This window comes from Mustela erminea, chromosome 14 (genome assembly GCF_009829155.1).
Source record: "Mustela erminea isolate mMusErm1 chromosome 14, mMusErm1.Pri, whole genome shotgun sequence".
In the NCBI taxonomy this organism is placed as follows: Eukaryota; Metazoa; Chordata; class Mammalia; order Carnivora; family Mustelidae; genus Mustela; species Mustela erminea.
The window spans coordinates 28,702,970-28,729,804 of NC_045627.1; the positions used below are offsets into that span (position 1 = coordinate 28,702,970).

At 35.6% G+C, this 26,835-nt stretch overlaps 1 protein-coding gene across 2 annotated transcripts in view; it reads right to left on the reverse strand.

Moving 5' to 3' along the window:
* TMEM26 (transmembrane protein 26) overlaps window positions 1-26,835 on the reverse strand; it is a 44,103-nt gene that overhangs the window by 9,744 nt on the left and 7,524 nt on the right. For both annotated transcript variants that reach the window (XM_032312773.1, XM_032312774.1), the window contains 3 exons: window positions 16,319-16,397; window positions 9,541-9,654; window positions 7,411-7,631 (listed from right to left, as the gene is read on the reverse strand). In XM_032312773.1, coding sequence (XP_032168664.1) covers window positions 7,411-7,631; window positions 9,541-9,654; window positions 16,319-16,397 — 414 coding nt within the window. The remainder of the gene's footprint in view (window positions 1-7,410; window positions 7,632-9,540; window positions 9,655-16,318; window positions 16,398-26,835) is intronic.

Below are 26,835 nucleotides of genomic sequence, written 5' to 3' on the forward strand. Positions count from 1 at the left end.
GGATTATGGACATTGGGGAGGGTATGTGCTTTTTGAGTGCTGTGAAGTGTGTAAACCTGGTGATTCACAGACCTGTACCCCTGGGGATAAAAATATATGTTTATAAAAAATAAAAAATTTAAATTAAAAAAAAAAAAAGAAATTTTATATATTTAAAAGGCTATCATATGGGGGCGCCTGGGTGGCTCAGTGGGTTAAAACCTCTGCCTTTGGCTCAGGTCATAATCTCAGGGTCCTGGGATCCAGTCGAGCGGGCTCTCTGCTCAGCGGGGAACCTGCTTCCCTCTCTCTCTCTGCCTGCCTCTCTGCCTGCTTGTAATCTCTCTCTCCCTGTCAAATAAATGAATAAAATCTTAAAAAAAAAGGCTATCATATGGAAAAGAAATTAAACTTATTTCTTCTGACTTCAGAAGACCAATTCAGATTCAAAGAACTTTAGTGGTGCCTATAAGAATGCAAATTTTATCACAATAGAGAAAAGTACTTTCTAATAATACCAACTCAAAATGGAATGAGTTGCCCTGAGGTTTAGTGAAAATTTTCAAAGAAAGTCTGAACAAAAATTTGTTGAGAAAATTCTGGAGAGGATTTTGCAACAGATGTAAAATAGATTGTTCAATAGATGGCTACTTTTGAAGTTTCTTCTAATCCCAAACTTCAATAATTCTACCAAAAACTCACATGCAATTTGTCGGCAAGGCAGCAGGAAGCAATGGTAAAGAACAAGGTCTGGTGCTAGGTTGCTGGAGTTCAAATACCAGCTCCAACCCTCACCAGAGAGGTAGGATGTGGGCCTTCAGTCCCAGATCCATATTTACTGATACATGAACATGAACAAGTAATTTCACATCTATATGCTTTAGTTTATCCATATTCCATGTGAGGATAATGATAATAATTTAATAGCTACTAGATTTTCTATGACAATTACATTAAATATATTATAAAAATGTATTAAACATATAAAGCTCTTAGAACAACACTCAAAACAGACTAGTTATGAAGGTTAGATTTTATTTTTTATTACCATATAACCTTGAGACCTTCTCAATTTCTCTTGCCTGCCACAGTTCAACTTATGAAATGGTGATGACAGTATCTACCTCATAGTTTATTGTAAAGACTAAATAACTTATCATAACTAAAACCCTAGAACAGTACTTGGAGCACAGAAAGGTATACCTAGCAGTAGTAACAAGTAGCAGCAGCAGAAGCAGCAGCAATGTTAGCAGTAGTATTTTTATTATGTGAACATATCTCTTAAATTTTTTGTTTTAATTCTATCATTTTACAAAATAAGGATAAATAATGAATGCTAGCCCTTAGTAAGCCAAATTCTAACCCTACAATATAAACATATATCTTTTGCATATGCAATATCTGAGCACACAAAATATAGGAGACTCTGAGTGTTGAGAAACATATTACTAAATTTATCAAAAATAACTTTGGGAAAAATGGCCAGAAAAATTTTAAAGCAGACAAATTTGTACTAAGTCAGATAGTATACGTTACTCAGGAAGGTTAAAAGGAAAGTAAATAAATCACTGAGCTTAAATGACGATCACTCAAAATGTGAAGGAATTTTGGAGTAAATTTATTCAACATTATTTCCATTGTGTAATTGTCTCCCCTAATTGTCTCACCCCATTTTCTCATGTGTAATGTCTTCATAAATGTCAACTGAGAAGCATGTAAGCAGACAATGGTCTCTACTTATAAAGAGACAAAAGATCTTGACAAATATAATTATATATGTGAGTATCACTTCTCTACTTGGAAAATTAGGAGGATAAAAGACTGGAATTTGGTAGATCAGTGCACCAGATTTTATGGGTGTAAAGTAAAAATAAAGTCATACATTGCTAATTTGCTTAACTGTTTCTTTTTTGGACTTGTAAATGTTCCTATAAATAAGAGATAACCAGTGGATAGAATTCACCTCATTTTTACTTTAAAAAAATGTTTATTTATTTTAGAGAGAGTGTGTGTGAGTATGGGGAGAGGGGCAGAGGGAGAGAGAAATGAGTGCAGAGCCCCAACATAGGACTCAATCTCACAGCCCTGAAATAACAACCTGAGTTGAAACCAAGAGTTGGAATTTTAATTGATTGTACCACTCAGACTCCTCTAATTCACCTAGTTTTTAGGAAATCATCAACCTCTTCAGAAAAGGGAAAAAAAAATAAAGGGAAAAAGTAAATGAGAAAATGAAGTATTAACTGACCTTAGAAGAAAAGCAAAAAGAGTTAAATGAAAAGAAAATACAGTGTAAACATAGAAAAATTCTCCTTTGTGGGGCCAAACACAGTGAGATAACAGTAATGTTATGAGAATGGACTTTTTCCTCTTTAATAAATGATCTGTGCTCAAAAAAAGACTGCACATTAAAAATTATCTCTAGGGTGCCTGGGTGGCTCAGTGGGTTAAGCCACTGCCTTCGGCTCAGGTCATGATCTCAGGGTCCTGGGATCGAGTCCCACATCGGGCTCTCTGCTTGGCAGGGAGTCTGCTTCCTCCTCTCTCTCTCTCCGCCTGCCTCTCTGCCTACTTGTGATCTCTCTCTGTCAAATAAATAAATAAAATCTTTAAAAAAAAAAAAATTATCTCTAGAAGTGTAAATAACCAGTTAGCTCTTCCTGGCAATGATATTGACATTCAGAATTGTTAAAAGTGTTGGAAGATAGATGGCTGTAGCAGAATGAAAAGTTCAAAAACCTCTCTGCAGCAAACATACTTGACAAATTGTCAAAAATAACCACTTTAGATCTCTAAAAAATCAACCAAAGGCAAAAAACAAATTGAATGACATTTATTTATGAGAAACTGGTAGAACTTCAGTTAAGAAGAGTGGGAGTTTGAGGCATTCTTTTCCATGGGATATTTTCACACCTCTCCAGCATGGCTATGTTAAAGAAAAATTGCATCAGATTCTGTCTGATGTTTAATTCTTTAAACAGGCAAGGAAAACTTTATTGTAGATTATTGCAAAAGGAGAGAAATATTGAGTTCATCCCTACTAAAACAAAAGGCAAGAGAGGCTTTAAGCACTGGAGTGAGCTAGTGCAAAGCTACTAAAGGACATTAGAGGGGGAGATTGGTCAACAGGATTTGACCCTTTTTTGTGTGTGTGTGTTTGCTAAATGGCATTGAGGTAAGTTACGGTTCTAATATCACAAAGAGACAGAGAGATAGGAGTGCTATCTTTCTTGATGATCACATTTTGAAGGATTACTCTTTCATCCATTAGAAAGATTTCTGGGTAGTAAAATAAGAAAAAGGTTGGAAGAAGACTTAATCTTGAAGGGACAGAGAAATAACTTATAACTGCAAGTTTCTAAAGTAAATGCTATAAGGAAAGGGAAGTCAAAGGTCTACACGCAGCAATAGATCTTTTTTTTAATTTTTAAAATTGTATACCATCATTCTCATTTAATTTAAAAATTTTTAAATATACTTCATTTTTTATTTTTATTTTTTCATAAAACGTTTCTTTTTTTTATGTTCAGTTAGCCAACATATAGTACATCATTAGTTTTTGATGTTTTGTTCCAATGATTCTTTAGTTGCAACAGATCTTTGAAAGCTTAGTCAAACTGAGAGGAATGTTAAGGCTTTCTTGGTAGAATAGTAGTTTTACGAGGGAGGGTTTGACAGTGAAAACCAGAGGCCTCTCATGGCCATAGTGTGCGGATTTGGCTTGGAGTGGATTGTGAAATCTTATGCTTAGAGGTGTGGTCAGCAAGAGTAATAAATTTTGTTGGAAATGAATGTGAGAGACCACAGCCTTGCTACTTTATGGTTGCAATCCCATTTGGGGTGAATGGTAGACTAACTTGAATTTTAATGGAGAGATTTTGAAAATAAGAGCCTTAGATGGGCTATATAATGTCTCCACATATGCTAGACATGTGTCAGGAAGAAGTTAAATAAAGAAATTTAAAAGGACTTTTTAAATGACAAAAATGAAAAGCAAGCTGTATACTGGGGAAAAAAATTCACATTTATGTATCTAATGAAGGACTTGTGTCCAGAATATAAAGAATATAAAGATCTCTTAGAATCTCTCACAATTCAACAACAAAAAAATCAATCCAACCCCCCAAAATGGGCAAAAATTTGAACAGGCACTTCACTGAAGGAAGATAAAGGATTAGCTAATTAGCACATGGAAAGATGTTCATTTAGTAATTAGAGAAACAGAAATGAAAACTACAGTATGATACCACAAGAACCCAATAGAATGGTCATAATCAAAATATTGAAAAAAATGGTAAGGATGTGAAGGAATGCAATATAAAAAGGTACAGCCACTTTGGAAAACAGTTTGGGAGTTTCTTAAAAAGTTAAACATGTACTTAACATATACCTATTCATTCTAATCCTAGGTATAGACCCAAGAAAAATGAAAACTGATCTATTCAAAGGATTTTAGTGTATGTTTATAAGCAATATCACTCTTAATAGCAAGAAGGTAGTAGTACGCATGTATATCAATGAATGAATGAATCAATTTGAATGAACAAATAAAATGTGGTGTATGCATGTGGTATATGCATACTATTCAGCAATTAAAAAGGAGCTCACTACCAATACATGCTACAGTGTGAATGAATCCTAAAAGCATGCTAAGTGAAAAAGCCACACACAAAACACTACATATTTTATGGTCCCATTTGTGCAAAATTTCTGAAAAAGGAGACTCGGTACAGAAAGAAAGCATATCAGGAGTTGCTTAGGGTTGGTCATGGGAGGAATGAGAATTGACTCCAACCAGCTACAAGGAATCTAGATTCTCATGATGGTTGCACATCAATAAATTTACTAAATATCATTGGACCACAGAATAATTGAATTTTATGGTGGGTAAAATCAAGCTCTTAAGAAAAATTTGTAGCAAATTTTTTTTGCTACAAATTCATAAGAATTAGTCAAATGAACTTAAAGTGGGCATATGGAAAGAAATTGACATAAGTTAAAAAAAACTGGATTTGAGGTATTTAGCAAGGATACAGGAAAGAGAAGTAGACATCATTTCAGTGTACGCATTATTGAAGATTTTCTTCTAAATCTTTCAGCCCAAATTATGGAATTAAATAAAATAGAAAATAAAATGTTATAAAATAGGTAAATGTTAAGTGGGTTATAATTTAGAAGCCAATCAAGTGAACATCTTTTATGGTACCTTAAATTTATTTTTCATGATGGTCTTTTTGAATCTAAAGGGGAAAGCTCTGCCTCGGTGTGAGTTTGTCTGTCCTTTGAAGAGACAGATACTTGTTGTGTCAATTCTTACAGTATAGATGAGACCAGTGCCAAAATCATGAGTCAGAAAGTGAGTTTTAAGAGGGAGAGAAAATTCTAGGTTCTTTCTGGGCCTCAACTTTGGAGTGATGGAGACATGTGGGAGAAGAGACTACATATACACTGACACAATGCAGTTATATTAAAAATAAAATGACTTTAGTCTGAGACCACAAAGCCTGAGAAGAAATTTTAAAACAATAACCATGGCGTACTTTATTTGATCCCTTCTCAGAATATAATGCAAGTTTGAAATAAGAAAAAAAGATTTTTGAAACATATGATTAATTTGTATGTGGCAGAAGAAATTGCTGAATTGAAATCACCTATGTTGGGAGAGGACAGTGTGTCCAGAATTTCTCTCACCACTTACCATTTGCTCCCAGTCTCCACCTAGCACATTGCCTGGTACCTACTAGATAATCAATCTGCAGTTGATGAATTAATGAATGCCTCATTATTTTTGAAGATTTTTTTTCTGGGAAATTAAGATTTTATTGATTGCCTTATTGAATATTTAACATCTATTGGCAAATACTGATCTATAAAATGCATGCTGGTGTTATTTGTGGATGGGCCTAATAAACAGATCAATTAAGTAGCCACGTTTGACATTTCTCACATTTATATTACCAGCTCCACAAAACGGATCCCTCCTGAATACTCCATTTCCTATCCCATATAGTTCTCATCTCCCTAGATATTAAGCATGTATGTGTTTATTTCTATATAGGTATAGCTAGTCATATTTCTTGTTTTATGTCCTTGTCACTGTGCCTGTAGTTATTTATTGTTTTTATGTTCTTGGTTATGATTTCTTCATGTTTTTCTTGTACCTCCATTGTATTACAACTGTTTTAAAGTATCTGAGAATTTGTTATACAATGTACAGACTGACCAAATATAAGATATTAAAGATACAAAATTGACATCAATATTTTGAGGACAGCAAATCAACTTAATTTGTATTCTTTTTAAAATTCTATGTCTACTTAATAAAGTGTAAGAAATTAGTATAACCGAAACAGGAAATGATCATATAAAGGTAACCCCTGGTTACAGATATACTTTGTGCTATAATTGGGATATTAAGTTTACTCAGTAAGTTAGTGTATTTTGCTCAGCTTTATGTTTCATTATTTGAGAAACACAGCATAAAGTAAACTGTAGCATTAAAAGCCAGCTTCATTGCAATTTATTTTTATAGCATAGTGCAAAACAACCCAAGCTGAAAGTACATTCAGGCAGTGAGACTTAAATCCCTAAAGGTAAGAAAGTGGTTCCATAAACAGATGTGATCATGGATTCTGAGTTTATTTGCTTGTGGCAAAAATAAAAGTACCAACTCAATAAGTTTTAATTTATAGGCATCTACACCAGAAGGCCTTTAGGCACTTTGAACAAAACTGACTAAAAATAAAATTTAGTAAAATAAACCCAGTCTGCCCCATTCTCCATTCACACCAGGGAATATAAATTCCCAGCAAGGTAAAGAGGAGAGATTTCTCCATGTCTTTTCTAGGTGCTTTCCTGGAATTGTAGCTATGCTATGCTCTAGGAGAGAATTTTGTGATTGGCTGCATTTCAGGACACTTGAGAACATGAGAGAGGAACTGCGGATGATCATTCCACCTCCTGAAGGTTTTCTAACAACCATGGCCCCACCTGCACATGGTCACGCAGAAGCATAGAGCTTTTCTGTTCTCACCCAAAGGAAATATTACTTGCCCTTTTTCTTCAGCAGGAAGTTCAAATATATATATATATACACATATATATATATATGTATATATACATACATACATACATACATACTGGCTGGTACCTAATATGTATCTGACCATTAGGAAATTCTATGATTCTATCATTGGACATATAATAAACTGAAAATCATTTGTGTAGAATATAAATACATATATTTATATTCATATAATAAACTGAAATAGACATATAATAGACTGAAAATCCTTATTTGTGTAGAATATAAATACATATATTTATATTCATATAATAAACTGAAATAGACATATAATAGACTGAAAATCCTTATTTGTGTAGAATATAAATAGACAAGTATGGGGGTCCTGACCTTGTAGACCTCCTTACCTTACATTTTGTTCTTCCAGGGTCTCACTTGTGAATTCCAGTATGTCAGCGGCTGTCCCCACAAACATAAGGAGAAGTTGAGAGAGTTGGTCCCGAGTGATCCCTCCTCCAATGGGTAGAAGCCATCTTCCAATTATGAGCATTAACAAGAATGTCTGATGGAGTCCCAAAGTCCAAACTTTCTCACATACTGTAGATAAGTTATTTACAAAAACTTGGGCCTGTGTAACAAAAATGTCATACAGGGAGAAGACTGTGAGCTACCACCTTGGAGAGATATGCCTTCTTCACCATGGCTTTCAATCAAGAGTTACCTTTTGTGGAAGGTCATTTTCAGAAAAATGATTCCTCACTTACTAAAGAAAATAAAATTCCTTTCAACTGGACATTCTGGGGGTAATAAAAAGCTAAGATGGTCGTAAAAAGGGGCAGCCTTATAACAGGAAATAATTTAAACCTCACACTTGCTAGTAGGATTGTTACATTTGGTACTTAAAGAGCCAATTTGGTGATGTTTTAAAGATCATTTCTCGTTTTACTCTTCTCCATAACAAAGTATTGCACACAGCAAAACTGTTTAAATACCATATTAAAATCACACACACAAAAATCCTATATTTTTCTTTCAGGGATTTCAAGTCTGAATTTACTAATCTGGGACTATTTTAACATTGTACAGATATCTCGTTTTTTATTGGTTTAGAGCACTACTACATCAAATAAGAAAATGCACATTAATGCTTATTCATTACCTAAATGCAAAGAAAGAGATTAACTGTAGTTATTATTTTTATTCTGAATATTTAACATACTATTGAAAAGTCCATAAACTAGCAACCAAATTTTATTCTGGCCTTAATCTTGAACTCAGAGAAAAATTTACATCCTTTTCATGGATTCTGAATGATATCTCTTGCCCATTTAATTTCCAAATAAGTTTTAAAATATATAAATTATTGGCCGTAAAGTCTATAATCTTTTTTTTAAAGATTTTATTTATTTATTTATTTGACAGAGAGAGATCACAAGTAGGCAGGGAGGCAGGCAGAGAGAGAGGGGGAAGCAGGCTCCTTGCCAAGCAGAGAGCTCGATGTGGAACTGGATCCCAGGACCCTTGAGATCACGACCTGAGCTGAAGGCAGAGGCTTAACCCACTGAGCCACCCAGGTGCCCCTAAAGTCTATAATCTTTTAAGGGACTATGGGATTGTGGGTCTCCAGTGGCTTGGATAGTTGATTCCAACTAATTTATACAAGTAACTTAGCTATGTCTATGCAAAGCCTATTTATTACCCTATTGATGACTTACAGATGTTGAGTGTAGAGGTAGAGGGAGGATAAAGGACAAGGCAGGATGCTAACGTGATTGAAGCCATGCGTGAAGATCAATGATTTTTCATTTACACAGTGTTTCATACTTTTTCTATTGGACTTCACATACATCCTACTTGATTCTCACAGGAAGATTACTAGGCAGGGTGAATATTAATATTTTCAATTAGATGAAAAACTGAGATACAGAGTGATTAAGTGACTTGTTCCAAGTGATATCAGTCAGTTGTGATTGGAGCTTGAATTAGAATCCGAGGCTAATTCAATTAAACCTCTTAGAATCAATAATCTATCGTATTGTTGAAAATGTGACTTATTGGTAGGGAGGGGTCTAGGCCTTGGGTCTCTCCCATATACCATTTTAGAATAGGCCATGGTTAGTTTGACAAATATCAGGCAAGTGAAGAACAAAAACTGATTCATTTTGACTAGAAATCTTCCCTATTTTGTTAATATACACTCTTAAAAATATATAGGCCAGGTCTCAAACTTTTAAGTATATCATTCATTCACAAATAATACGTATCTCACCTTGTGCATGTAATATCTGACCTGTTAAAGGCTACTTAATGCTGCAAGTTAAATATATCTATTAACATATATAAGATATATGTGACTATTATGTATATTAAATGTGTTTAATAAATAAAAATACAATTATTTCATAAATTCCTGAGCCAAACAATTAAACTGGCAAATTTCCTTAGGGAAGAGTGAGCTGAAAGGTGTAGAGCATGTTATCCTCTGAATGAAAGGTGATTTCCTAGATCCTTTAAAATACAATGGAAAAATCTCTCACCGTCCTAATGAGATCATCTGCTCCATTGTCTTGGTCACTTGATATCAGAGTTTGATTGAAGTTTTCTTTGCTACTGGAATTTTGTGATGTTCCTTCAGGTTGGCTACTGCAATACTAAGAATTTGGTAGAAAGCCAATACGTTAAAAAAAACACAAAAAACAAAAACCACAGTATGTAGAATTTAAAATGGCTTCAATTATCTAAGAGATTATGAGTAAATATGTGTATTTACACAATATGCACAAATACTTCAAGTTACAGTCTTAAAATAGAAAACCACTTTTTAATTAATATGAGATGAAAATCAACTATACATGTTTTATTTTCCCACAAGTCTATGAGGATGTAGGCTCCAAGTTCATTGTACAGAGCTGTAGAATTTTTTAAGTTCTTATTTGAATTTCAGTTAGTACACATAGAGTATTATATTAGTTTCAGGTTACAATATAGCAACTCAACAATTCCATACATCACTTGGTGGTCATCATAACAAGTCACTGCTTAATCTCTGTCACCAGTTTCCCCCACTCCCCCATCCACCTCCATTCTGGTGAATATCAGTTTGTTCTCTATAGTTTGTTTCTTCATTTGTCTTTCATTTTTCCCCTTTGATCACTTGTTTTCTTTCTTAAACTCCATGAGTGAAATCAATGGTATTTGTCTTTCTCTGAATAATTTATGTAACTTAACATTATACTCTCTAGTTCCATCCATGTCCTTGAAAATGGCAAATGGCAAGACTTCATTCTTTTTTGTGGCTGAATACACACACACACACACACACACACACACACACACATATATGCATGCCACATCTTCTTTATCCATTCTTCTGTCAGTGGATGCTTTGGGCTGCTTCCGTATCTTGGCTATTGTAAATAATGCTGCTATAATTATAGGGGTGTATGTATCCCTTTGAATTAGTGTTTTTTTAATTCTTTGGGTAAATACCCAGTAGTGCAATTGCTGGATCATAAGGTAGATCTATTTCTAACTTTTTGAGGAGGCTCCATACTGCTTTGTACATTGGCTGCACCAGTTTGCATTCCCATCAACAGCGCACAGCGGTTCCTTTCTCTTCATATCTTCACCAACACCCGTTGTTTCTTGTGTTGTTGATTTTAGCCCTTCTGATAGGTGTGAAGTGCTATCTCATTGTAGTTTTGATTTGTAATCAAAGTGATGATGAACATCTTTTCATAGATCTATTGGCTATCTCTATGTCTTCTTTGGAAAAATGTCTATTTATGTCTTATACCCATTTCTTTTTCCATATTCACATAACTTTTATTATAGTACATTATTTAAGTGTTCTATTTTATTATTAGCTATTGTTAATCCCTTGCTGTGCTAAATTTATAAATTAAACTTTATCATAAGTATATACATATAGGAAAAACAGTGTATATTGACTTTGATACTATACACATTTTTAGGCATCCACTGGGGAAACTTAGAACTTATCCCTCATGGATAAGTAGGGGGCAGTGTATTTCTTCAGCTGAGAATTAAGAACTATGGGTATATCATTCACTTTCTTTATGCTATCCAATGTATTTTTATTTATTTCTCTATCTATCTATTCATTTATCTATCTATCGTCTTAGATAGCCTATGTAAGCAGAGTGGGGAAGGGGCACTGGGAAAGGAGGAGAGAATCCTAAGCAGGCTCCAGGAGGATCAGCATGGAGCCTGACGTGGGGCTTGATCTCAAGACCCTGAGATCATGCACTGAGCCAAAATCAAAAGTCGATCTCTTAACTGACTGAGCCACCTAGGCACCCCGATCCAATGCATTTTAAAGCAGTTATCTAAATGTGCAGTCACTGAATTCCTCTTAACTTTCATAGTTAGTACTTAATGACTGCATTTGGACTGTACCCTGAGGCTTTGTTTCCAATGATTGACCACAGATTATAATGAATAAGACATTTAGGTCTGGTGCTAAAATACATGCCATTTAGGATTCCTTCTTAAAATGCAAATGAAATTGTACTATCATTTTGCTATCCATTTTTTTAAATTGGAATATTTGTTTTTTGAATTTTCTAAGTTCTTCATATATTTTGGATACTAACCCTTTAACAGATATGTCATTTGCAAATATCTCCTCCCATTCTATACATTAGCTTTTAAGTTTATTGATTGTATCCTTCACTGTGCAGACCTTTTTATTTTGATGTAATCCCAATAGTTTATTTTTGTTTCTGTTTCCCTTACCTTAGGAGACATAACTAGAAAAAGTTGCTATGGCTGATGTTAAGGAATTTAGTGTCTGTTGTAGGATTTAATGGTTTCAGGTCTCATATTTATGTCTTTACTCGATTTTGAATTTGTTTTTGTGTATGATGTGAGAAAGTGGTCCAGTTTCCTCCTTCTGTGAGTTACTGTTCAGTTTTCCCAACACCAGGTGTTGAAGAGACTGGTTTTTCCCATTGGATATTCTTTACTGTTTTGTTGAAGATTAACTGATGATATAATTATGGGTTTACTTCTCGGTTTTCTATTCTGTTCTATTGATCTATGTATCCTGTTTTGTTCCAGTAACATACTGTTCTGATTACTACAGTTCTGTAATATAATATGAAGTCTGGAATTGTAATGCCTCCAGCTTTATTTTCCTTTTTCAAGATTGCTTAGCCTATTCAGAGTCTTTGGTTCTATGCAAATTTTAGGATTGTTTGTTTTGGTTCTGTGAAAAATGCTGTTGGTATTTGAGAGCTGTACAATTCACAGAGTAATAACTGGGGTTCCTTTTTTGAAACCTGGACCAGTTGTAGAACAAACAAATCAACAATGACAACATGAAAACATGTATGATCTGGTCAGAACATCTATTCTAAGAGTTTATTTCTTGTCCAGAAGGATATTTATCTAAAATAACATTTGCTTAAGCAGGTAATCCAATTATTTTCAATCTTGCCTGTTAAACACTGAGACAACCAAAAAAATTAACATGTTCCTCTATTAAAATATGTGTTTTAGTGTCATTTTGGAGGTCAACTTGGGTTTATGGAAACTTTGACAAAGACCCAAACTTGATGTTTTACCCTTTTTGTTCCTTCATTTTGCACGTAAATTTCTACAAGTTAACTGTGCATGATTTTTATCCAGATGCTAGGAATCTGAGTAGAGAAAAAAATATGTAAGAGAGAAAAAGAGTGGTACTTGAAAATATAAGTGTAACTAATGATTATTTCACAAATTAAAAAAAAAAAGTTTAAAAAAAAGTTGATTTTTTTCAAATACCTGCAAGGCTAATGTACTTTTGAAACACACACATACATATACACACATCATTACCACCATCATCACCACCACATAACCACACTCACATATTTGGACTTAGAGAAAGTATTTTTTTTTAATGCTAATGCTATAAGAAGTGTATTTTTCTTAATTAGTCTAGATACCACATCAATCAATCTATAAGCTACTTGAAAAAATAAAAGAAAGTCTGTCAAGAAGATATTTTTTTCTACTCCCCATCAAAACAACTAGTGTTATGGGTGAAATGACAGCAATACTTAGGAAAGATGGCCATGTGCCATATCTCTAGGAGCAAAAATCCAGCTGTTTGCACACTTTTTTTTCTGTGCAGCTAAGACTCCATGGAAAGATAATGAAGATAAAAAGTTAAATCTTTGAACCAAGCAACAAATCCTCATTGCAGAGTAGCTTTGTGAGAATCAAAAGGGCACGAGGAAATAATTTTTTTTTTTTAAAGATTTTATTTATTTATTTGACAGAGAGAAATTACAAGTACACTGAGAGGCAGGCAGAGAGAGAGAAGGAAGCAGGCTCCCTGCTGAGCAGAGAGCCCGATGCGGGACTCGATCCCAGGACCCTGAGATCATGACCTGAGCCGAAGGCAGCGGCTTAACCCACTGAGCCACCCAGGCGCCCCACGAGGAAATAATTTTGACCATTTTATTTCATAGGCATGAAATCTATCTATTAGCACATATATTAAAAGTGGTGACCTTGATATGTTTTTTTTAAATCCTTAGCACCAAAAATTTATAGACATCTCATTACTACCAAAAAAAAAAAAAAAAAAAAAAACCAAAACCAAAACAAACAAAAAACCCCAAAACTTCATCTGCCCTGCAGTGGTCAATAGCTTGTAGTCCATATTATGATAATGCAACCTGAGTCCCATTCCATTCTTGTAATTCTACTTGTTACAAATTGATGAAATTTTTCCTTTAAGTGACAGCTGCTTGGGACTGCAAAGATCAACCGGTTTGATTCCTACAACCTAACCTGGCTTGTATTGTTTTTATGGTAATATTATTTCCACTTAGCATTGTATAGGTGAGTTCATTTAGATGATCTGGATACAAACAAGCCACTTTTTCATGGGTCTTAAAAACTCTTATTGCTTCAAGAATATTCCTTTGGGTCAAACCAGACCCTAACCCCACCAAGACCAGAAAGTTTCCATTGCTTTAATTCTGCTACTTCACAGATAGATCTAAGAATTATGGTCATAACTCTTGTCATAATCATGCTGTTTCTAGTCATGTGGACCTAGGCAGATGCAGAAATGAAGGTACAGAACTGATCACCTCGTAGGAATGTCTTCATGAGATAGGTCAGGATGCTTTCCTAATGCCAAGACATAGGTTAGAACATTTAGGATGTAGAATACGTGGAAACTGTGAGAAGAAATTAAATCACTAACTTGTCATGAAAAAAAATCAGGTAATTTTGATAATGCCTCTAAAATATAGAAAACATAACAGAGAAAGGCAGTGTGGTTTAACAGAGTAGGGGTTAAGACCTAGGTGCTAAGCCCCAGGACTGTTATTGATTAGCTGTGTGACCTTGAGAAAATTACTTAACGTTTCTGTCTCAGTGTCCTCCTCTGTAAAGTAGAAATATATATAACATGCCTAACTCATGGAGTTGATGAGTTCATAAAGGAGAAAATACATTTGAAAAATACTTTGAAAGAAAGGACTACATAAAGAAAAGTGGTTATTATCACAACCAAATTTTTTTAAATGAATGGACTAAAAGAATTGCTGTACCTTCCTTTATTCTGCCATTTCTCATTTCTTTAAATGCAATTCCAATACTGTTTTGTCTCCCTTACGCTTACTTTTTTCTACTTCCATCTCTGCCCACCCTGCCCAATTCAATCTTTGGGCATTCATTTTAATTCTTAGTGTCAAAATGAGTCAAATCCATTACTACTAAAGGTCCAATTTCTTTTGTAGTATGAAAATTAGAGAGGTACTGCCTGGGGCTCAAAAATCTTTTTTTATTAAAAAGAGAGCTTTTGGTTGCATGCTATTTGTTGTAATGGGATTTGACCTGTATATCAATTAACTGTGCAACGCATTTATATTATAAAAGCATTTGGGGAAATGAATTGTTATTGTGGATGATAGTCATGTTATAGAATTGGATGTGAAAGAAAGAAATGATTCAAATCACCAGAGCTTATTTCCATCCCCCTGAAAGTAGTAAGTAGTAAGGAAATTGAAACAGTCCCCTAACTCTTATGTTATGGTTTTTAAAAACCATGATAACTTGAACCAGCCAATCTAGTGCTACAAAAATATTTTGCTACAGTCATAGAGATAGCCTATGACTTTAATATTTTTAAACAGGGTTAAAGCAGATAATGTTTTCCTCAGGCCTATTTTATTGGTATGTGCTTGTGGAATTCTTCAGAAATAGTCCACAGAGCTAAATACCCCTGTGTGTGCCCAAAATTTGGAGCAAGCATTTTCCAGACAAGGTTTGGATATCTGAAACATATATCAGAGGCTTAACTTTACTATAAAATGACCAACTGCAGCAAAGAAATCTGTATAGGGGCAAATTCTTATCTTGAATAATGCATTGTATCAGTGAAAATACTATAATAATATTATATCATAACTATAGCTTATCCATAACATAGCCCTATGTTATGACCCAGAAGATATGAAGTCCAGGCTGGCATCTGCTAGAGTCTGCCTTTCACAGTGTGGTACAGGAGCATTAATAGTAATAGATTGTGAATCTAATCCAGATCCTGATACCTGGGGCTGCCCATCTAAGCAACAACTCACTTAAAAATCAGTAGCTCTTTCTCTCTCTATAGATTAGGGACTCTCATTGGAAGCCATTGTTTATTTTTTAAGTCAGTCCTTATACATGTAGCCCACCTTTCCCAATGGTAGATCTCATACTCCTCTTTTTAATTCTTCATATCTGGCTCCAGAGTAGAATACCCATTTCACTAAAACAGCTCATGGGACCCTTAAAAAGGAATCTTTTGTTATCTGTAAGGCCTGTATTTTAAGACAGACTTTTTTTTAGTAGCCCCTCCAAGTTTGATTGCATTTGCATAACAGAGTCTAGACAATGGGGTTTATTTTTAATTTCTGCTACTTTTATTTTATAGGATGCTAGATTATTGAGCCCTGCCCATTTTCAGTACAATATAGGAATTCATTGAATATATGAAGTTTAAAGCCAAATTTTTACACACAACCTTCCCGTACCTCACGTAAAAAACTAGCATATTTGAGGTCAGGAGTGCTTAAGAACAAGATCTTTAACATAAGTTATTAATTAATTATAAATCTTAACGCTTAACTATAACATTTTTATTGGCTTTGATAGATCATGAATTCACTTTCTTTTGTTAATGGCCTCTTACTTTTTCAATTCTTGATAACTACCATTCCTTTGAGAAGTGCATTTCTGAAATAAATTATAGCATGAAAATAGTTTACTGATAAATATTCCACTTTCTTAATTTCCAAAGGGACATACCTGGGTCTCATCGTGCATTTCAAGAAGCCATAATGATGGAACAATGCTAATCAGATATAAAAATATGGCTGGTGAAAACCTGTAAAAGAGAGAAAAAAAGTTCAGTTTTTACCAAAAAAAAAAAAACCCTCTTTTTTAATTAAAGAAAAACAAATACACATACCCTGATCACATTGAGTTAAACCTTTTTATCTCAAGTGTTTATTTCAATGGGGATAAAAGCATTATGTGATTTCTGCCATATGGATTGTAGAGAAACAAAGTAACTGCAAAAGGCACTAGCAGCTGTCATTCTCACTGAATTTCTAATCCAATTAATAGAAGTTAATTTTAATATGGCTTAATGGGACACTGCCAACTAGTTTCAGGCACAAAACTGGATATTTTGTATTTAATATGTTTTACAACAAGCAAATACAGCAATAGTAAATCTTCTTGGATTTTTTCAACATTGCAATTTCAAGAAGATTAGCTACCTTTTTAAATATTAACCTGGAATTCTGAAGGCCCAAATAGTAACATCCTACTAGAAGACAAAAATCAGATGATAATGAATAGGAATGAACAAAATCAACTGACTTTGTGATATCTGAGAAACCTAGTAAAAATTAAAATGCAAAGAAACAACAACAGATGAAGTGCTTGGTATTGTTTTAAAAGGCTATCTATATTCATTATTTGCTGGCTTAAAATTCAGAGGGTAGTCCAAAAAGTGGGCTTTTACAGGCAAACATATTTAGGTTCAGATACCAGTGGCTCTGTCTGCTTCTTAGTCCACAAAATGGAGACAGTCACTTAATAGTCGGCATACCAATATACCACAGACTGGGTAGCTTAAACATCAGATAGTTATTTTCTCATGGTTCTGGAGGTTGGAAGCATGGTGAGGTCTCCCTTCCTGGTTTATAGATAGCCACCCTCTTGCTGTATCCTGGCCTCACATGGCCCTTCCTTGGGGCATGCACATCACAAGCAGAGAGAGACAGAGACCACTCTCTTCTCCTCTTAAAAGTTGACCAATCTTAATGGATTAAGATCCTACCCTTATGACATCTTTTACCTGTAATAAATTCCTAAAAGCTATATCTTAAAATAGAGTCACACTGGGGGTTAGGGCTTCAGCATACAAATTTTTGGGAAACACAGTTTAGTACAGAGTGGTCCCATTTATCTCATAGAGGTCTTTATTACACTTTCTGTAAAGCAGTGCATGGCAGAGGTGGGTATTCCATAATAGATAACTATTATTAGTATTTTATAGGACATTATATAATAAAATATGCCTTTAGAAATTAAAAACAAGAAAAAAGTAACATACTTTCCAAATTTATTTCTTAAAATTGCACCTCTATCGTTTTAGATAGGACTATTGCTTTATAGGCCATCTCAAAGAAAAAAAATTGTGAATTAATATAATTTTATTAAAATACTTTAAGTATATGCATGTGATGGTTTAAAATGATTTGAAAAACAGAAATGTTAATTGTTCAACAAATAGAATTACTTTAGGTGAAATGGTATTAAAACCATATTATCATAATCCAGGAGAGAAAAGTGAGCAAACCTAAATGGAAGATAGCATCTAGAATGGGCTTTTTCAAGACTGTTAACAATTTCACTAATACTACATTTCAGCTTTTGGAAAGAAGGGAGAAAGAACAAAAGAAAGTGAGGTCTTTTAAAAAAAATCAATATTTCATAAAGATACTCTTCCACCTTTGATTTCCTGCAAAGAACCAATTTTGAAACAAAAGGTTATGGCTCATGATATTATTGAAATCTGACTTGGAAGATGGCTGGGCGACAGAGAGATAGCAAAAGCCCCCATGTTGAACATACTCTTAAAAGAATAGGGAGAACTTGGTGTGCCTGGGTGGTTCAGTCATTAAGCCTTCTGCTCAGGTCATGATCCCAAGGTCCTGGGGTTGAGCCCTGCATCAGGCTCCCTCCTCAGCGGGAAGCCTGCTTCTCCCTCACCCACTCCCACTTGTGATCCCTCTCTCGTCCTGTGTCTATGTCAAATAAGTAAATAAAATTTTTTTTAAAAATAAGGAAAATTTATTCCTTGGCCTTACATATCAAGGGAAACATCAGGAGAGAGTATTTCCTTTGTGAGATTGAGAAAGGAAATGAATTCCAATTGCAAGGACATTTGGAATATGTAAATGTTTATTTGGCTATGTCAAATGTTGACTGGATTGCAATTTTGTTGACTCTCTAGGAATTAATTTTGGGATTGACTCCCCTAAAAATATCATAACAATAATACCCAGGGAAACCATGGACTGACCATATAATAACTCTTGAAAGAGGTTCAACATGAAACAAACAACATTTAACATCTTGTATGCATAAGAATGATTTCTATAATTGGAAAAAAAAATACTACCCTATTTCAAGGTATTTCCTCTAATTAGGAATCTAGATATTTAAAAACAAAAACAAACCTAAAACACAAAAACAACAACAAACTTTAAGACCCCGAGATTATCTATATACCTGCCACAGAACATCTAAATTCCATAATCGGACATTCAAAGCCTCCGTATTCTAGTTTTTCCACTTCCCGTTTCTCTTCCTGCACTACATCCTCAGAACAAAATGTTTTCTACAAAGTTCCCCTCACTTTAATCTGTCTTTTCGACATAGATGAGAAGGGGGTAGAAAGAAGATATCACGCTGAGAGTCTAGGAATTTACCATATTCAACTTAGTCCGGAGCGTTTCTCCCCATATGTTCCACCCTCCTAACCCTATACTGGAGAGGATTTGCTGGAATTTCAGGAGGCTTCCAGAAGAGTTACTGGGGATGTGGATAGCATGCCTAAGTGATCAAGAACAAATCACCATCCAGAACTTCCTCCTGTCCTTCCTCTCTAACTCCCCTATAGTCAGCAGCAGTAGTTGTACAGCTGAAATTAAAACAACAAACCTTATGGAGAAAATATAAGTCCCTCTTATCTAGGGAAGTATTAAAACATGTCTAAATATATTTTATTTTTTCAATATGAGGAATACATTTCAGCCACATATAGCATATGTTTTGTTGGACCGTTCGTCCCTGTTAAGAACAAAGTGTTCCATGCTCCGTCAGCTTGATTAATCTGAAGAGAGGTTCTGAAATGACTTTAGAGGAAACGTCCCTCCAAATTATGACTGTCTGTTTTGGAATGCTCTCCTCTTGCCTCTCCAGCCATCAACATCCTACCTGTATTTCAGAGGCATAGTAGGAATTCATCTTAGCTTATATTTCTCTTGTGACCTAACACATTCTCCACTATTTCATGATTATGTGTGTATTAGCCTTAGCTTTCCTAATACAGGCTCTTTAAAGGCAGATTCTGTCTTATTTATATTTATCTCCCTCTCTTCTTTCTTCTCGTTCATCTTTTCTTCTTCTCAGTGATGTCAGATGTCTTACTAAGTCTTTAATAAATGCTTATTAAGAAAATACTTAAGCGGTGCCTGGGTGGCTCAATGAGTTAAGCCTCTGCCTTCGGCTCAGGTCATGATCCCCGGCGTCCTGGGGTAGAGCCTGCATTGGGCTCTCTGCTCAGCGGGGAGCCTGCTTCCTCCTCTCTCTCTGCCTGCCTCTCTGCCTACTTGTGATCTCTCTCTGTCAAATAAATAAATTTAAAAAAAAAAAAAAGAAAATGCTTAAATGCTTGAGTGCCTGAATTTATGAATAAAATGGAGGGCATGGAGGGTACTGGCATCTACAAAGACCTTTTTTATTCCCATTTCAGGAGATCCAGTAGCAAGTACACCCCTGGAGTTGTGGCCTGAGAAGAATTACTACACAAACCTAGGAGACCCAGATTTGAATCACCTGTTCCAAGGCACATCTTCCAAGGTAGTAGAAATTTGCTACCTTCCCTATGAGTCAATGTCCTCATCTATAGAACGGAGATAAAATATCCAGGTCATAGGATGGTTGTGAGGATGAGAAGAGAGAGTGTGGGCCATGGGCCTGATAGTGTATGGCTCAACACACGCGCATTGCTGCCTTACCTAGGCTCAGCTCTGCAAGTAAACTCATAGCTACATATTCAAGACCTACACCTAAAGAGGACCAGAGGATGCCAGGTTAGAAGGCTGTTTCTTCAAATAAATAACTCACAATCAATCCTATTGTCAATTCCCCAAATGAAAATTCCCCAAATGAAACCTGTTTAAGACCTCTTGAATCAGAGGAAATTGTTTGCACTGCTAAAGACATCATTATCCTTAACTCCACATTTGATGCTAAGGCCAATCCTGTCATCCAGTCATGGTTTGCACGGGTCATTTGCCCACAATGGCCTACAGAATGCTGCACAGTCAGGGCCCTGCCTACCTCTTGGGCTTTGCCGCTTGCCATTTTTCCTCACTGTGCTCCCATAACATTGTTTTTCATTCGGTTCTGGAGAAAACCTACGTACCTTCCCAACTCAGGACTTCACACATGTGTTTCTCTCTTGAAACATCTCTTTACCCCCACTCTTCACCTGATTATTTCCTTCTTGTAGTTCATGTCAGGTGTATGAGACCCTGTGGAAGAACTTTCCCGGTCCTCCAGTCTAAATTAGATCTCCTTGTTATACTTGTCCTATAGCATTCTTCATTATTACCCTGTAGATCTTCGAAATTTAAAATTATATATGTGCACATGTGTGAGTGTTCCCTGGCACTTAACTGTCTCCCAGCAAATGTAAGTAGTATAAGCACCAAAGTTGTGTGTTCATCCTTATATACTCAGTGTCTCCCACAGTACTTGGCTGTGTGTTCTCCACAAATATTTGTTGACATGGTAAGGTCCTGGTTGATTTAAAATTTCTATTTTTTTGACACTCTGTTGCTTGTTTGACTAGAAACCTCTTCCTGATATATCACATTAGTTGATTCTTATCAAAAGTTTTTTGAGGGAAACTAATTATTCTGTTCTTACATGAATTTAATATTGTTTTGCTACTATGAAAGATTTAATATTCCAAGGTAACATTCCAGCCATTACTTTTTAGTTGATTCTTGATCATGTGTTGTCTATGCAATTCAGTTTCAGAATCTGAAACTGAGACTCTGAGTCTCATTCAGATTCAGGAGAATCTGAGCTCTAAAAATTAAAAACTATGCCTGATCATACCTTTTTCTGTGTAATTAATCAGATTGCATGCCTTTTGTTAACAGCTACAAAATAATTTTACTCCAGACTTTATGTCAACAGCATCAGAAGTAAGCCAATGCCAAGCATTTTGTATAAAGTCTAAAACCATAGAGGGGGCTAGCCAATCCAGAAATAAATTAGGTTTCTGGATACTTGTTTATGAAAATAAGATATACTATTTATTAATAAGCTAACAAAAACTGATAAACATGATAAATTCATAAGACACGTTCAAGTAGGAAATTTTTAGAAAGTGTGTAACACCTTACTACTAATCAGCTATTTGGCCTTAGAGGCTCAAATATACTATGATACAAATTACCACTATCCTGTCAGAAGACAAAAGGTTCCCAACATTAATAGTTTAATGATAAATTTTGTTGCTTAGTTTTTTTTTTTCTTCAAATTAAAACCTTTCAAAAGATACTCTTTCTTTCCAAGAAGTTTGGTGTTTTTGTTTTGTTATTCATTTATTTATAAAGTTTTTTAAAGACTGTATTTATTTATTTGATAGAGAGCGTGCACACACACAAAGAGCTATAGACAGAGAGAGGGAGAAGCAGTCTCCCCACTGAGCGGAGAGCCTGATGAAGGACTTGATGCCAGGACCCTGAGATCATAACCTGAGCCAAAGGCAGGTGCTTAAACAACTGAGCCACCCAGGCACCCCTTGTTTTGGTTTTTAAACCACAGCCCTTATCCAACCCACCAGTTTTCTCTGAAGTACATGGCAGGAGCAACCTTTTAAAGCATTTTTTTATCCATTTGTTTATGTACTCATTTGTTTACTAATCAAATGTGTTAAAGGTCTTGCTACCTGCTAGACACTGCCCTAAGCTCTTAAAGAACTATCCTCATTTTTGTTTATTTGTTTCATCCAAAAATAAAATATTAATCATACAAAGTTGTCATTTCAACAAATTACAGTGTTCTTCACAAAATGATTATGTCATGACATTTAGCAGTTTAGCCCTACAAGACATCTTATTTACTTTATCTCATCATTAGTCTACAGTTAGGGTTCCATTTTCTTTTTTCAAAAAATGACAGTTACCATTTTCTTATTGGGAAGTAACCTTTGTTCCTTTTTCGAAATGTATTATAATATATATCAGCAAATGGAAAAATTAACCATATTATCCCCACTACCCTGTATGGTTTTTCTCTCTGCAAACAGTGAGGATTCTAGTCTTCTAACCATACGCATAGGTCTGAAAATAGATAATATTTAAGAGAAACAAAACTACGGTTCCAAGATGACTTCGGTGTGGATCACGGTCTTACTTGCACTTCATTCCTCAGTATTTCCTAAGGTAGAAAGGCAGACTGGAGTTGTAAGGATACTACACCTAAGTTTCACAGTCTCATATTAAACTGCTTTGAGTGTCCTCAATAAAATTTCCAGAGCACTTTATAATAATAGGCCTATTTTCATGGAATCAAGAAACTAGGTCAAGATACCCTTTCATGAGCCCCCAAACGGTGTCTAACTGTTTAAGGATTGTCTGTTCTCCTTTCACACAGACTACTTTGTCTAAGTGGGCCTTAACATCCGCGATTTCCCTCTGGGCTGTTCAGCAGCGGCTTGGTGTCCGTCCACGCTGGGAAGAGCAGCCGGCATGACAGCCTCCACACACAGCTGAAGATAGGCTTGCAGAACACCGAACCCTGCACACATGGAAGACACGGATCCAACCCCAGATATCCCCCCGTCTGTCTTCTTAAGCAGCTCACCCTCCCACAGCCTTTGCCTGTGTTTGCCCGTTAGGCAGGGGAGGAGGCCACACCAACGGGCCGTAAGTTCATGAGAGCTCCCTCCGAAAGGAAAACTGAGTAAGGGTTGAGCATGATTTAATTGGTACCCAAATCAGTTGGTTGGTTTGTGTTCTCTGTGATCTTCTGGGAGAACAGGTGAAGTACAAGATCACAGGAGACTGGATGAATTTCATGTGGGCTGGGAATGCCCCTTCTTTATGCTGTGAAAGCCCTTCACAAACACCTACGTTTGGGTTTGCCAAGAGAATACTTCTGGAGGTGAATAGTAGGTCTCTTCATTGTAATTTTCACTGTTATTGCCAGTTGTTTTTCTAATAAAGTCATATTCCCAAATTATGATATAAACTGGTGGCAAAATTAGTAATACATTCTTCACTTAAAAATTTCCCAAAGTAGGGGCGCCTGGGTGGCCCAGTGGGTTAAAGCCTCTGCCTTCGGCTCAGGTCATGATCCCGGGGTCCTGGGATCGAGCCCCGCATCGGGCTCTCTGCTCAGCGGGGAGCCTGCTTCCCTCTCTCTCTCTGCCTGCTTCTCTGCCTACTTGTGATCTGTCTGTCAAATAAATAAATAAATAAATAAATATTTTTTAATTTCCCAAAGTGTATTTAAAGCAAGAATAAGTTTTATTAAATTTGAAGCTGTTCACATTCAAAACGCAGCAGTATGCTTCAGTATGACCAAACAATTTAAAGGAACAAAATATGCATCAATTTTAAGATCTATGTACTATTTCTCTCGTAAAATTTCTGAGGCAAAGAAAATCACAACATCTTCTTAAATGAATTGGTTCCAACTAAAACCCTAAGTGCTGCCGTCATGATATTCCCCCAACCTGAAAAACCTTTCTCTCTTTCCTGCACTCTTGTAAAACCCCCAGCTATTACAAAGGCCAGTACATAAATCACTTACCTGAGAAGTTTCCCTTGTCTAACAAGCCTACTGTAATGATTGTATCTTTATTCTGCAAACATTCTTCAATCTTGGACTTAATTTGTGGAAAATTATTTGGTTCTTCAGGGTGTGGTTTTTTTCCTGTTCTCATATAACTGCATGTATTTTATATTCCTTCAAGAACATCATTATAGCACTTAGTACAATAACTGATTGTTTAATGATTAAGTGAACCTAAGTGCTAATGACTACAGGAATTTTAATGGTCTCTGAGAGGATAAAATGCATGATGGATGTTATTTATGTAATGCTGTAACTCATTTCATTCTATAAAAGACAGTGGTATTTATTTCTGTTCTGTAGAAGAGCTTATTTCTTCACCTTAGGAACAAAAATACAGGCGCTCGAGGATTTTCCCCCTCTTCTGTTTTGTTTTACATCCTGTGTTGGCTTTCCAAGCATGTCTACTTGTGCAAGAGTGTCTCTGAGCCATGTCCATGTGTAGCCTGACTCCTCTACATTCCGTTCTAAGCAAAATCATCCCACTGCTCATTGTCAAGTCACCCCAATTTTGAAAAAGACAAAATACTTTGACCCTTTGCCAGCTATCGGGAATCCTTGATCCTAAAAATCTATGTAGTTGTATTTTCCACAGATAAAACCCAGTCTGCTTATTGAATGCGGAGCACAAGAAATCAGCTGATGGCGTTCAGAGCTGGGATGAAGATGCCTCTGAGCCTTTGCTTCCTTCTGCGCATGTAGAAGCAAGAATAGTGCCTCCAGGGCTCTAGCGAGGACCGAATGAGGTAATGTGGGCCATGTACGCTCCCGGCTCAATAAATGTGAGCGCTCTCTCCCTTGTCTTTTATAACGCACTTTCTGAAATGGAAATAAAACATGCAAACAGAAAAAAAAAAATAAATGGGTGCACTAACCAGATGCTGGGAATTGTTCTGTGATTTAGTATAATTAGTTGTGACCTTAGACAAGAGGTGGAGCCTTGCTAAGCAGCAGCATCCTCCTCATCAAATAGTAATAAAGAGTAAAGCTCTCATCTAGGGTCCTCGTGAGGATCACTGACATAACGGATGGGAAGCAGGCTTGGAGCATTGTCAGTACTCAGTAACTGGTAACAGTTTCCAACCCCATTGTCACCATCACCATCACCTTCATCATCATGCTCATCACTACTATGAACGGACTGTCAGAAAATGGCACAGCCAATTTATTAGGAGGCTGTTCGAGGCAGATTAAAACAAGTTTGTGAGACAGGAAGCTCAATCAGGGACCTACAAAAGCAAAGGAATACAGGAAGGACCCGACCAGGACTGGCAGCAAGGCTGATAGTAGAGAGGACTCCTCCCCCTAAAGAATACTAATTTTATTCTAATAAGCATACAACATTAAGTCAGTTATATATCCACGGTCTTTTAAAAATCAGTTGGACAAACTGAAGATAAAATACAAGACTCTTCTCTAAACAATTACTATAGGTTTGTATTCAGAGAAAAGAAACCAAATCAACTCCACCCTGGCATTTTATACTAACAATCTGTGTGTCCTTAATATCACTTCAATGTGACTTTCAAAGAAAGTTCAATTTTCAATACCTGCATATAAAAACCCTTTTTTTGTTTAAAAACAAAACACTGTTTTTTGCACCACACCCAGTGCTCCATGCAATACGTGCCCTCCTTAATACCCACCACCTGGTGCAAAAACAATGAATACTGTTACGCTGAAAAGAAATTTTAAAAAAAAATGATAAAAAAAGTTTAATTGTATATATATATTTTTAATTGTATACCTTATTTAAGGTATAGGGTATACTGTGTGATATGTGACTTGTATCTCAATAAAGCTATTTAAAAAGAAAAAAAATACACTTTTTTTTTTTTTAAAACCAAACTTATATCCCCTAAGTCTCACCCTTCTGATACCTGTACTCCAGAGAAATTTCTGGAGTAATGAGGGTCACGCACATGAGGAGAAGTGAAGTGACCTTGAGTGAAAGGTGAATTTTCCATTGTTGGAAAAGAAGTTAAACTATTCAGATTTGTCCTGATGCCGTATGCAAATAATGGCACTGCATGAGAAGGAGAAATGCATGAAATTGAGGAGGAAGGATATATTTATACCAGCTCACGGGAGCTGCCCACATCAATTTGCACTTTGTTTTTCTCTCTGTCAAGTATAAGAAGTTACAAAATACTAGAACCTTAATTTTTAGTTCTAAATGTCTATGTTGAACATACTCTTGAAAAAAGCATGGACATCACTTAATGGTTTGGTTTCCCATTCTAAATGCAGACATAATTATTGCTTTGATCCCAAGTCCATTGCAAAATAAAATAAGAAAATATGACAGTTTCTTAGGAGTGAAGCATTTTACTAATTCAAGTTAAGGTAAGACTCTTCTTCCTAAACCGTAAGTCAGATCACTAAAAACAAAATCATTTGCTGATGACATTCAATGTGTGCTTCCAAAACAGATGCAAACCTGTCATCCTTGTGCATTGAACTCAAGGCTCAGGATATAAAACACATACACACAACCTGCGAAGACAATGAATATTATAAAACTCTGGATACATGCTTCAGACAGGACTGATAAATCCAAAGCACAGTGGAAAGTGTTCCTAGAATAACTTAAAAGCTAAAGAGAGATTTCAAGAAATTTGGACAGCAAGTGCGAACAATAAGAGAAA